Here is an 11,986-nt window from a genome sequence, read left to right on the forward strand (position 1 = left end):
CAGTTTAAAGTAGAAGCTAAGTACTCTGTAAGTTTATTACCACAGTAATTCTACCAGTTTAAAGTAGAAGCTAAGTACTCTGTAAGTTTATTACCACAGTAATTCTACCAGTTTAAAGTAGAAGCTAAGTACTCTGTAAGTTTATTACTACAGTAATTCTACCAGTTTAAAGTAGAAGCTAAGTACTCTGTAAGTTTATTACTACAGTAATTCTACCAGTTTAAAGTAGAAGCTAAGTACTCTGTAAGTTTATTACCACAGTAATTCTACCAGTTTAAAGTAGAAGCTAAGTACTCTGTAAGTTTATTACCACAGTAATTCTACCAGTTTAAAGTAGAAGCTAAGTACTCTGTAAGTTTATTACCACAGTAATTCTACCAGTTTAAAGTAGAAGCTAAGTACTCTGTAAGTTTATTACCACAGTAATTCTACCAGTTTAAAGTAGAAGCTAAGTACTCTGTAAGTTTATTACCACAGTAATTCTACCAGTTTAAAGTAGAAGCTAAGTACTCTGTAAGTTTATTACTACAGTAATTCTACCAGTTTAAAGTAGAAGCTAAGTACTCTGTAAGTTTATTACCACAGTAATTCTACCAGTTTAAAGTAGAAGCTAAGTACTCTGTAAGTTTATTACTACAGTAATTCTACCAGTTTAAAGTAGAAGCTAAGTACTCTGTAAGTTTATTACCACAGTAATTCTACCAGTTTAAAGTAGAAGCTAAGTACGCTGTAAGTTTATTACTACAGTAATTCTACCAGTTTAAAGTAGAAGCTAAGTACTCTGTAAGTTTATTACCACAGTAATTCTACCAGTTTAAAGTAGAAGCTAAGTACTCTGTAAGTTTATTACCACAGTAATTCTACCAGTTTAAAGTAGAAGCTAAGTACTCTGTAAGTTTATTACCACAGTAATTCTACCAGTTTAAAGTAGAAGCTAAGTACTCTGTAAGTTTATTACCACAGTAATTCTACCAGTTTAAAGTAGAAGCTAAGTACTCTGTAAGTTTATTACCACAGTAATTCTACCAGTTTAAAGTAGAAGCTAAGTACTCTGTAAGTTTATTACCACAGTAATTCTACCAGTTTAAAGTAGAAGCTAAGTACTCTGTAAGTTTATTACCACAGTAATTCTACCAGTTTAAAGTAGAAGCTAAGTACTCTGTAAGTTTATTACTACAGTAATTCTACCAGTTTAAAGTAGAAGCTAAGTACTCTGTAAGTTTATTACTACAGTAATTCTACCAGTTTAAAGTAGAAGCTAAGTACTCTGTAAGTTTATTACTACAGTAATTCTACCAGTTTAAAGTAGAAGCTAAGTACTCTGTAAGTTTATTACCACAGTAATTCTACCAGTTTAAAGTAGAAGCTAAGTACTCTGTAAGTTTATTACTACAGTAATTCTACCAGTTTAAAGTAGAAGCTAAGTACTCTGTAAGTTTATTACCACAGTAATTCTACCAGTTTAAAGTAGAAGCTAAGTACTCTGTAAGTTTATTACTACAGTAATTCTACCAGTTTAAAGTAGAAGCTAAGTACTCTGTAAGTTTATTACCACAGTAATTCTACCAGTTTAAAGTAGAAGCTAAGTACTCTGTAAGTTTATTACCACAGTAATTCTACCAGTTTAAAGTAGAAGCTAAGTACTCTGTAAGTTTATTACCACAGTAATTCTACCAGTTTAAAGTAGAAGCTAAGTACTCTGTAAGTTTATTACCACAGTAATTCTACCAGTTTAAAGTAGAAGCTAAGTACTCTGTAAGTTTATTACTACAGTAATTCTACCAGTTTAAAGTAGAAGCTAAGTACTCTGTAAGTTTATTACCACAGTAATTCTACCAGTTAATAGTAGAAGCTAAGTACTCTGTAAGTTTATTACCACAGTAATTCTACCAGTTTAAAGTAGAAGCTAAGTACTCTGTAAGTTTATTACCACAGTAATTCTACCAGTTTAAAGTAGAAGCTAAGTACTCTGTAAGTTTATTACTACAGTAATTCTACCAGTTTAAAGTAGAAGCTAAGTACTCTGTAAGTTTATTACCACAGTAATTCTACCAGTTTAAAGTAGAAGCTAAGTACTCTGTAAGTTTATTACTACAGTAATTCTACCAGTTTAAAGTAGAAGCTAAGTACTCTGTAAGTTTATTACCACAGTAATTCTACCAGTTAATAGTAGAAGCTAAGTACTCTGTAAGTTTATTACCACAGTAATTCTACCAGTTTAAAGTAGAAGCTAAGTACTCTGTAAGTTTATTACCACAGTAATTCTACCAGTTTAAAGTAGAAGCTAAGTACTCTGTAAGTTTATTACTACAGTAATTCTACCAGTTTAAAGTAGAAGCTAAGTACTCTGTAAGTTTATTACCACAGTAATTCTACCAGTTTAAAGTAGAAGCTAAGTACTCTGTAAGTTTATTACCACAGTAATTCTACCAGTTTAAAGTAGAAGCTAAGTACTCTGTAAGTTTATTACTACAGTAATTCTACCAGTTTAAAGTAGAAGCTAAGTACTCTGTAAGTTTATTACCACAGTAATTCTACCAGTTTAAAGTAGAGTCGGGGTGATACAGATGTTTGCGTGGGAAGTACTCTCTGGCATCAGGGAGTATTTCTGTCATTATGAAAGCTCTTCTCTCCCCCCCCCCCTCCTCTCTCAGCCTGGTGGCGGTTCATCTCGAGCTTACTGGGATCCCCAACCCTGGTCCTCGAGGTGTCCTGCAGGTTTTACCAGGGGGTTTCTGCTGGAACACACCTGACTCAGACTTGTCTGCTACGTACACATTGGCTACGTTTACATGGGAGTTTTAATTCCTGATTAATTCTGAATAAAAGTTAATTCCGCTTTAAACTGATGAAAGACGACCATGTAAACACTTCATTCCTAATCCAGATTTCTATTTGGAATCAAACTTAAATCCGATGTAAGTGTCTGGTTTATTCACATTTTAATCCCGAACTATTTAATTCCTCTGTCATGTAAACCTTCATTCCGCTCTAAGTTAACTCCGGTCGTTCTGAGCATGCTCGTTACCTTGTCCTGTCCCGATGACGCGCGTTGTTTCGCCTCCCGTGTTCGGTGGTCTATCTTTCTTCTCCTTCTCAGTAGCTGCAGAAAGTGAAGTAGTATGCTGGTGTTGTCAGGACAGGCGGTGGGGATGTGGACCCAAATGCAGACATGAGGGAAACAGGGATGCAGATTCAGACTGATTTAATCCAACGGAGGAACTCAGGGGACTTATACAAACAAACAAAGCGCAACAAAATGATCCAGCAACCAAGAACTGAAACTGAGGGGTATAAATACACTGGAGAACCGAACAAGAAACAGGTGTACGGAATAAACTAAAACAAGACCAGGCGAACTCAATGAACAGGAAATCAATAAAGCTAAACAACAAACAAGAGAACCAAACAGGAAAAACTACAAAATAAAACAGGAAACCTGAAAGTAAGGCACAGCAACAACCACATCATGACATGTGTTGAGCTGCTACTTCACACTTATAATGAAAATAGCGGCGAAACTGGTTCTTATTATGTAGTTTTTACAAGTTACGACTGAAAAGACGAGAAGCAGGGAGCCAACGTTGTTTATTTCCGGTAGACGTCACGTGCACCCTCTGTCCAATCAGAACCCTTCCCAACCCGCCGCTCTAAAGAGGAATTAAGGACGTGTTTCCTGTAAACGTTTATTCAGAATTATTATTTTCATCCAAACTGGTCGGAGAACCCGTTAATTCTGATTTAATTCCGAGTTATTAATTCCGAATTAAAAAACATCATCTAACTGTAGCCAATGTCAGTCTTTTTAAACCTTTGTGGTTTTATTCACTGATGTAAATGAGAAACCAGCAGTCAACAAAACGTTTGTGTTTTCCTCTCTCAGCGTTGTCATGGAAACAAGGCCAAAAAGTGAGATGGTGTGAAATATTTAACTTTATACTCATCAGGGAGAAAAGAAAAGAATCAAACATGTTGCAGAGCTGAGAAAACAGACACTTTTCCTCATTATGTAAATATTACGCTCAGAAAGAACAGAAGCAGCTTTTACAGGTGTGTCCTCGCTGCGTCTGTCCCCACTGGACAGGTGTGTCCTCGCTGCGTCTGTCCCTACTGGACAGGTGTGTCCTCGCTGCGTCTGTCCCTACTGGACAGGTGTGTCCTCGCTGCGTCTGTCCCCACGGGACAGGTGTGTCCTCGCTGCGTCTGTCCCTACTGGACAGGTGTGTCCTCGCTGCGTCTGTCCCTACTGGACAGGTGTGTCCTCGCTGCGTCTGTCCCTACTGGACAGGTGTGTCCTCGCTGCGTCTGTCCCCACTGGACAGGTGTGTCCTCGCTGCGTCTGTCCCTACTGGACAGGTGTGTCCTCGCTGCGTCTGTCCCTACTGGACAGGTGTGTCCTCGCTGCGTCTGTCCCTACTGGACAGGTGTGTCCTCGCTGCGTCTGTCCCCACTGGACAGGTGTGTCCTCGCTGCGTCTGTCCCCACTGGACAGGTGTGTCCTCGCTGCGTCTGTCCCCACGGGACAGGTGTGTCCTCGCTGCGTCTGTCCCCACTGGACAGGTGTGTCCTCGCTGCGTCTGTCCCCACTGGACAGGTGTGTCCTCGCTGCGTCTGTCCCCACTGGACAGGTGTGTCCTCGCTGCGTCTGTCCCCACTGGACAGGTGTGTCCTCGCTGCGTCTGTCCCCACTGGACAGGTGTGTCCTCGCTGCGTCTGTCCCTACTGGACAGGTGTGTCCTCGCTGCGTCTGTCCCCACTGGACAGGTGTGTCCTCGCTGCGTCTGTCCCTACTGGACAGGTGTGTCCTCGCTGCGTCTGTCCCTACTGGACAGGTGTGTCCTCGCTGCGTCTGTCCCTACTGGACAGGTGTGTCCTCGCTGCGTCTGTCCCCACGGGACAGGTGTGTCCTCGCTGCGTCTGTCCCCACGGGACAGGTGTGTCCTCGCTGCGTCTGTCCCCACGGGACAGGTGTGTCCTCGCTGCGTCTGTCCCCACTGGACAGGTGTGTCCTCGCTGCGTCTGTCCCTACTGGACAGGTGTGTCCTCGCTGCGTCTGTCCCCACTGGACAGGTGTGTCCTCGCTGCGTCTGTCCCCACTGGACAGGTGTGTCCTCGCTGCGTCTGTCCCCACTGGACAGGTGTGTCCTCGCTGCGTCTGTCCCCACTGGACAGGTGTGTCCTCGCTGCGTCTGTCCCCACTGGACAGGTGTGTCCTCGCTGCGTCTGTCCCCACTGGACAAAGTGCATTACAGAAAATCTTACTTTGGGTTGAAGGAAAAATTAAAATCAAACTTTAAAAAAGTGGAAGAATTTGAAATGAAAATAAAGTCGATGAAATGAAAGTTCCAGTTGGAGGATTGAACAGTTGTTCTGATAGAAGATGGTAAATAAGAAGCCGCGGAGATTCTGCAGGTTTGGAGCATTAAATCTGAACTCTGCCTGCGAACAGTGAAGTCCGTTTTAACGTGATGATTATTCCTGATCAGAAGCATCAGTCCAGACCCGTAGACCTGCCGTGTGTTTGGATGATTGACATGCTGCTCACCGCTACTTGTTTTCTTCTTCTGTGTCCACAGAGGATGGGGATCCTGAATGTGGGTCAGCGCATCGAAGAGCAAGCTGAGTTTGAAAAGATCTATAAAAACGGTAACATCCTGCCTCTGCTGGACGGTGTGCATGTGTTGTGTGATGAGTAAGAAGTGTGTCCTCATGCTCTCTCTCTGTGTGTGTGTGCTCTCTAACCAGCATGGGCTGACAATGCCAATGCATGCGCTGTGCAGTATGCTGGAACCGGAGCCTTAAAAACGGACTTCACCAGGTAACGTAACATCTGCACCACATGACCAGCACCTGCCGTGACCTCCATCTAACCGCGGTCCTTTCCTCCATCAGGACGGGGAAGAGGACCAGATGGGGGCTGCTGATGGATGGCTGGAACTCCATGATCCGCTACTACAAAAACAACTTCTCTGACGGGTTCAGACAGGTGTAGAACGGTTTTACATACCGGTCCTGAGTGTTGCAGTGGTGGCATGTTGGACGGGTCATGTGGGGGATTCATCCCAGGCTTTCTGGGGAGATTCTCACCCAGATCCCAGTAGGACGTCGAACACATCGCCTCATTAGCATATCTGTAAACACTGTGGAGAATTCACTGCCTTTCTTCACCTGCTGGGAAGACCTGCTCATCGTCATGGTTACGGACAAACGGACCATTTCACGCTGCATTGATATGAACCGGGTTTTATACAGAACCAGTTTACTGTGAAGTGATCCATTTATAATGATCCAATTACAATAAATCCATTATATGACCCATATTAGTCCATCAGAACCAGAACCAGGAAGGAAAACCTCAGTCAGGACCAGGACCAGGATAGAAAACCTCCATCAGAACCAGAACCAGGATGGAAAACCTCCATCAGGACCAGAACCAGGATAGAAAACCTCCATCAGGACCAGAACCAGGAAGGAAAACCTCCATCAGGACCAGAACCAGGAAGGAAAACCTCCATCAGGACCAGAACCAGGAAGGAAAACCTCCATCAGGACCAGAACCAGGAAGGAAAACCTCCATCAGGACCAGAACCAGGAAGGAAAACCTCCATCAGGACCAGGACCAGGAAGGAAAACCTCCATCAGGACCAGAACCAGGAAGGAAAACCTCCATCAGGACCAGAACCAGGAAGGAAAACCTCCATCAGGACCAGAACCAGAAAGGAAAACCTCCATCAGGACCAGAACCAGAAAGGAAAACCTCCATCAGGACCAGAACCAGGAAGGAAAACCTCCATCAGGACCAGAACCAGGATAGAAAACCTCCATCAGGACCAGAACCAGGAAGGAAAACCTCCATCAGAACCAGAACCAGGAAGGAAAACCTCCATCAGGACCAGAACCAGGAAGGAAAACCTCCATCAGGACCAGAACCAGGAAGGAAAACCTCCATCAGGACCAGAACCAGAAAGGAAAACATCCATCAGGACCAGAACCAGAAAGGAAAACATCCATCAGGACCAAGACCAGGAAGGAAAACCTCCATCACGACCAGAACCAGAAAGGAAAACCTCCATCAGGACCAGAACCAGAAAGGAAAACCTCCAGAACCAGGAAGGAAAACCTCCATCAGGACCAGAACCAGAAAGGAAAACCTCCATCAGGACCTTCGTGCTGTCTGATAAGAAGACCTGAAGGAAGCCTAACAGGCTAAAACTTTAGCATTACACCAAAGTCCAGATCAGCAGGACCCGGATCAGAACCATCTTCCATTTCAGAACTTTGCATCTGACCAAACTAACAGGATCATGTACTCCAGTTTACTGTTACCATGGTGATACCACAGAATACGTTAATAAGCTCTTATCACCTCCAGATTACAGTCACATGTTTTCTTTACGTTCTCTTAGCAGCTCAGTAAAGGTGTGTGTGTGTGTGTGTGTGTGTGTGTGTGTGTGTGTGTGTGTGTGTGTGTGTGTGTGTGTGTGTGTGTGTGTGTGTGTGTGTGTGTGTGTGTGTGTGTGTGTGTGTGGTGTTTCAGGACTCCATTGACCTTTTCCTTGGTAATTTTGCCGTTGACGACTCTGATGGACCGACTCCTCTTCGTGTTCAGAAGGACTGGAAATTCCTGACGGTGAGTTCATCAGACCCTCAACCTGCTGCAGAACTGAAGCCAGTTCCCGTGACCTCTGAGTAAATCTTGTCTCTGCAGCTGCCCATCGTCATGCTGGTGGCATTTTCCATGTGCATCGTCAGTCTTCTGATGGCCGGTATGTTCACTCTTGTTATCTCGGGGCTGTTTGGTCTGCTTTAGCAGCACCGCGGTCCGCTTCCAGGGACGATGCGGTTAGTTTGCCACAGTAGGACTTCATCACACAGCACGCACCTCCACAGACAACATGCTAACAGTTCAGATGGAAATCAGGCGTCTGCAGGAACACATTTAAAAACTCCAGGTCACAAAAACAACTATTAGGTTTTGATGCAGAAAAAAAAGTTCAATAAAAAGACATTTGAATGGAAAAATCCAAGCTTCTGGACTTACAGTAACATGTATGACACGGAATATTTGTCAGGGCTCAGTATCCTGTTTCACCGGCTACAGTGATGCACACACATTTAGCTACTGTGGCCCTATACATCATTTTAAATCAAACCAAACTTTATTTGTACAGCCCTTTTCATACAAAAGCATCTCAAAGTGTTTAACAACATGAAAATGAAAACGGTTTCACACTTACAAACACACACAACCCAACCCTTCCCCTGACCATTTTACCAAAATAAAAACTAATAACTTCAGGATTCTATATCTATATCTGGCTTAAGACCCTTCTAGCGACACTACTTGGGGGGAAAAAAAGCATCTAGTGAAAATTGAGCAACTTTTCTGGTGTTATTGAAGACTTTTGGAGACTAAAGGTGGATTTGTGCTCATGCAGCGGCCGGTGAAATGTGCTCTGATACTTTCAGCACGATCATGTTAAACAAAACACATCAACTTAATGCCATTTCATCACGAACAAACAAGATAAATAATCCCAGCAGTCACTGGGTGAGAGGCGGGGAGCACCCTAGACAGGTCGCCTGTCACACACACACACACCGATCCACTTTTTGGGAGTTCCGATCCGATACTGATATCTGAAAAGTGAATATTTGCCGATACCAGACCTGTTTATGTGAACATTACTGTGACTCAGGTTATTATTGCTGTTATAACTGTGTCAGATTTCATCAGGTTGTAATAAATGACCCATCCTTTCTGAAGTTATCTCACCAAAACAAATATAATAACATTACAGATCTGACCATTTCAACAGGTTTTATTCTGATTTGCCACATATAAATGTGTGGTTTAGGAACAAATATCTGGCTTTTAGTGGAAAAAAATGTCTCATTTTAACATTCAAGGCATTTATTTCTTTTAACGACGTTTGAAGCATGTCATCAAACACATCTGTGCTGGCTGGACTAGTGTGGTATTGTTGTGGTATCGGTACACAAGTACTAGTACACACGTGGTATTGAGCCAATACCGATACTGTTATTGATATCAGTGCATCCCTATATATTTTCTATTTCTTTTTCAACTGTTTTATTTGTGCTGCAGTTCACTGCAGTGTCTGACATTACAGAGCTTGAGTTTACAATAATGATAACTGTGTCTAAAACCGTTTTAAACAAAAACATTTAGCTTTTTGGGGCAAATATTGTTGTACGCGATTAATTAGATTAACTAGTTACAAATATGGTAATTAGATTTTTTAATATGGAGTCGCAAACCTAAAAAACACATTTAAAAAAATACAGAATCAAATCAAGAGTAATTAAAGTTAGCGGTGTATTTAAAAAAAATAAAAATAAAAGAATATTTAAACTATTTATTGATTGAAATAAACAGATTTTTGAAGAGTTGCCTGTCAGATGTTTTTGCTCTTTTACTCTTGTTACTTAAGTTGTTTCTTTTGGTTATTTTATTGTGTTTGTGCCTTGCAACGTTACAGACTCTCCTAGAACTTTTGGATGTTTTTTTGTTTGTTTTTTTTCTAGATTTATTTTGTTCATTTCATTTCATTTTCTGTTCATTGTTACACATGAACAAATGGGCACAGATAGAAAATTAAGTCTTGTATAATCTGCCCCATAAATCACCTTTCAAATAATAATAATTGAGTTGACTTCATGAAATCAGATTAACCCCCACCAGGTCACCACACACTACATCTGTCTTGTGTCTCTGTAGATGAATGAAATAAACTTGCAGTTGTGTAAACAGTCTCATATCCAGTTTGGTTTTTAGGTGCTGCTTCGCTGATGGAAAGCATTAGCTAACATTCATGCCGGAGGTCTTCGCTCTGCCTTGTTTATTCTGTTTCTACAACTGCAACATTTTTTCCTTTTGGTAGGAAGAAAAATATGTCTCATGTCTTAAATGTTATCAGCGCAGCCTATAGTGGTCCTCCAGATGGCACAAGAGGTCTTTGCATGGTTAAGAATGACTTATTTTGCATCTTTGTGTTAGAGGTAGTCGTGTTGTTTCCAACGCTGCTCGTCTGGATGGCACCATCGCTGCACTTCCAGCTCTTTACTGCATTTACAAAACAACAAGAGAAGTTTAGCTCTGGGGAGTGATGAAAAACCAGGATTCCTGACTGATGTGTGTCTTCCAGGGGACACGTGGACAGAGACCCTGGCCTACGTGGTATTCTGGGGGGCCGCGAGCGCCATCACTGCTACCATCATCCTGTTTAACGGCCAGGACTTTGTGGATGCTCCTAAACTTGTTCACAAGGAGAAGATTGACTGAATGTGGGTGTAGACGGTGTCCTCAGTGTCCTCCTGCACTGACCTGCTGCCTCTGTGTTTCTCTGAACTGTTTTTTTAAAGTGCACCTCCTCCAAACACACCTGTGTGTTCTGCATTATGCTGACAGGCCCTCGTTACTTCTCTGACTTGTTGGATGGTGTACGTTTACTCCAAAACCATCATTGCTCTACATTTACACTAATGTTTGATTGAATGAGGCATCTCTCTGTGGATTTATTAATGCAACATCATTTCGGCCCTGAACAGTAATCTGGAGGTGGGGGCCGTTTGGAAATATTTGTTGTATGTAATTAAAAAGAATACTGTAAGTCTGCAGATACAGAGTTTGAATGTAATGAAACCCTGTTTATGGAACATAAATATGTTGCTAATCTGTATTATGAGTGAACAATGTCTTCCTAATAAGCTAATCATTCAGAGTATTGATGATGAGCGTGTCCTATCGGAGGTTTTTCCCGACTTAACTTGCACTTTAGATACCCATAAAACGTGCCACTTGCATCCAGTTTTTCATCATGTCTCCTTTGTGTTCCACATCAGAGTAAAGATGTTTGTACGATGATCCTGGAGGACTTTAACCTGGTATAGACAGGTATAGACAGCTAGGTATTTGTGCAGGTCTATGATGTTAGTAGCAAATGCTCATGAACTCCTTTTGGACATTTTAATTAATTCATTTCTTTATTAACGGGACAATATTGTGCATTACTGAACATACCTACAAATGGAAATGTGCACCAGAGTTCCTCCAGTAACTAATTTGCATCCAGTTATTCTTACTGGCAAATCCACGAGGTACGAGTAAAAATAAACACTAATAATGATTTCTCCTTGTTTAAAGCAGCTCTATGATGCTATTTCTAGTTTTCTGAGTTTTCTGCAGTATTCTGATGTTGAATATTCATCAGACATATGAACAGCGCCATTTTTTCCTTTCTTTTTTATCAACTAAACGCATGTTTGAGTTTTCCATCGCGCTCTATGTTCGGTTTCCATGGCAACGGAAACAATTGGTTTTAGAGAGGTTTTTTTTTCTACTTCTACATTTTAATGACGTCCTGGGAAGGGACTCAGTGACTGGTCATCTTTAGGTTGTGCACGTTCACGTGAAAATAGCCATGCCCACCTTCACTGATCAGTATTAGTACTCCTGGCAGTTGACCAATCGGACGCAGCCTGCAGGCAGGAGGCGGAGCTTCCTCTGTTGACGTGTTTCTGGAGGGGGGTTATCTGAGAGGATCAATACAACATGAATGAAGGGGTTTGTGGAAAATGATTGATTATTTCTTGCTCTTCTAAACTTGCATATTAAATTAGACTGAAATGTGCATCATAGAGACACTTTAAATATAATGAACCAGCTACGTCATAACTTGTCAATAATGTAATTTTCTAACCAGTAATGTAAAAACATTTGTTGTATATTGTGATGTGTTGTTGTGGGGAAAAAGTCTGTCAATGATGAGGAGTCTGGTTCTGAAGTGAAAAGGATGACAAAGTTTATTGAGCAGAAAATAAGAAAAACAGATTATTGCAACTTGCAGAGAGTCGGTTCAGATGTCCGACGGATCAGAAGTCGGAAATGCTCGAACCCCTCTAGACCAAACTACCCTGTGAAGCCTTCCTCCTCGCAAGTGTCAGTTGCATGTTATAAACCCAG

At 41.9% G+C, this 11,986-nt stretch overlaps 1 protein-coding gene across 2 annotated transcripts in view; it reads left to right on the forward strand.

Annotated features, from left to right (window-relative positions):
• Positions 1-10,925, forward strand: part of sacm1la (SAC1 like phosphatidylinositide phosphatase a) — a 35,436-nt gene extending 24,511 nt beyond the window's left edge. Inside the window, exons 15-20 of one of the 2 annotated variants that reach the window (XM_079259138.1) lie at positions 5,577-5,646; positions 5,746-5,818; positions 5,893-5,986; positions 7,538-7,630; positions 7,709-7,766; positions 10,170-10,925. In XM_079259138.1, the coding sequence (XP_079115264.1) occupies positions 5,577-5,646; positions 5,746-5,818; positions 5,893-5,986; positions 7,538-7,630; positions 7,709-7,766; positions 10,170-10,306 (525 nt within the window). In that variant the 3' untranslated portion in view covers positions 10,307-10,925. The remainder of the gene's footprint in view (positions 1-5,576; positions 5,647-5,745; positions 5,819-5,892; positions 5,987-7,537; positions 7,631-7,708; positions 7,767-10,169) is intronic. The other variant, XM_079259139.1, reaches the window with a different exon arrangement.
• The last annotated feature ends 1,061 nt before the right edge of the window (positions 10,926-11,986 follow it).

The sequence above is a fragment of the Telmatherina bonti genome, assembly GCF_933228915.1.
Source record: "Telmatherina bonti genome assembly, chromosome: 19".
In the NCBI taxonomy this organism is placed as follows: Eukaryota; Metazoa; Chordata; class Actinopteri; order Atheriniformes; family Telmatherinidae; genus Telmatherina; species Telmatherina bonti.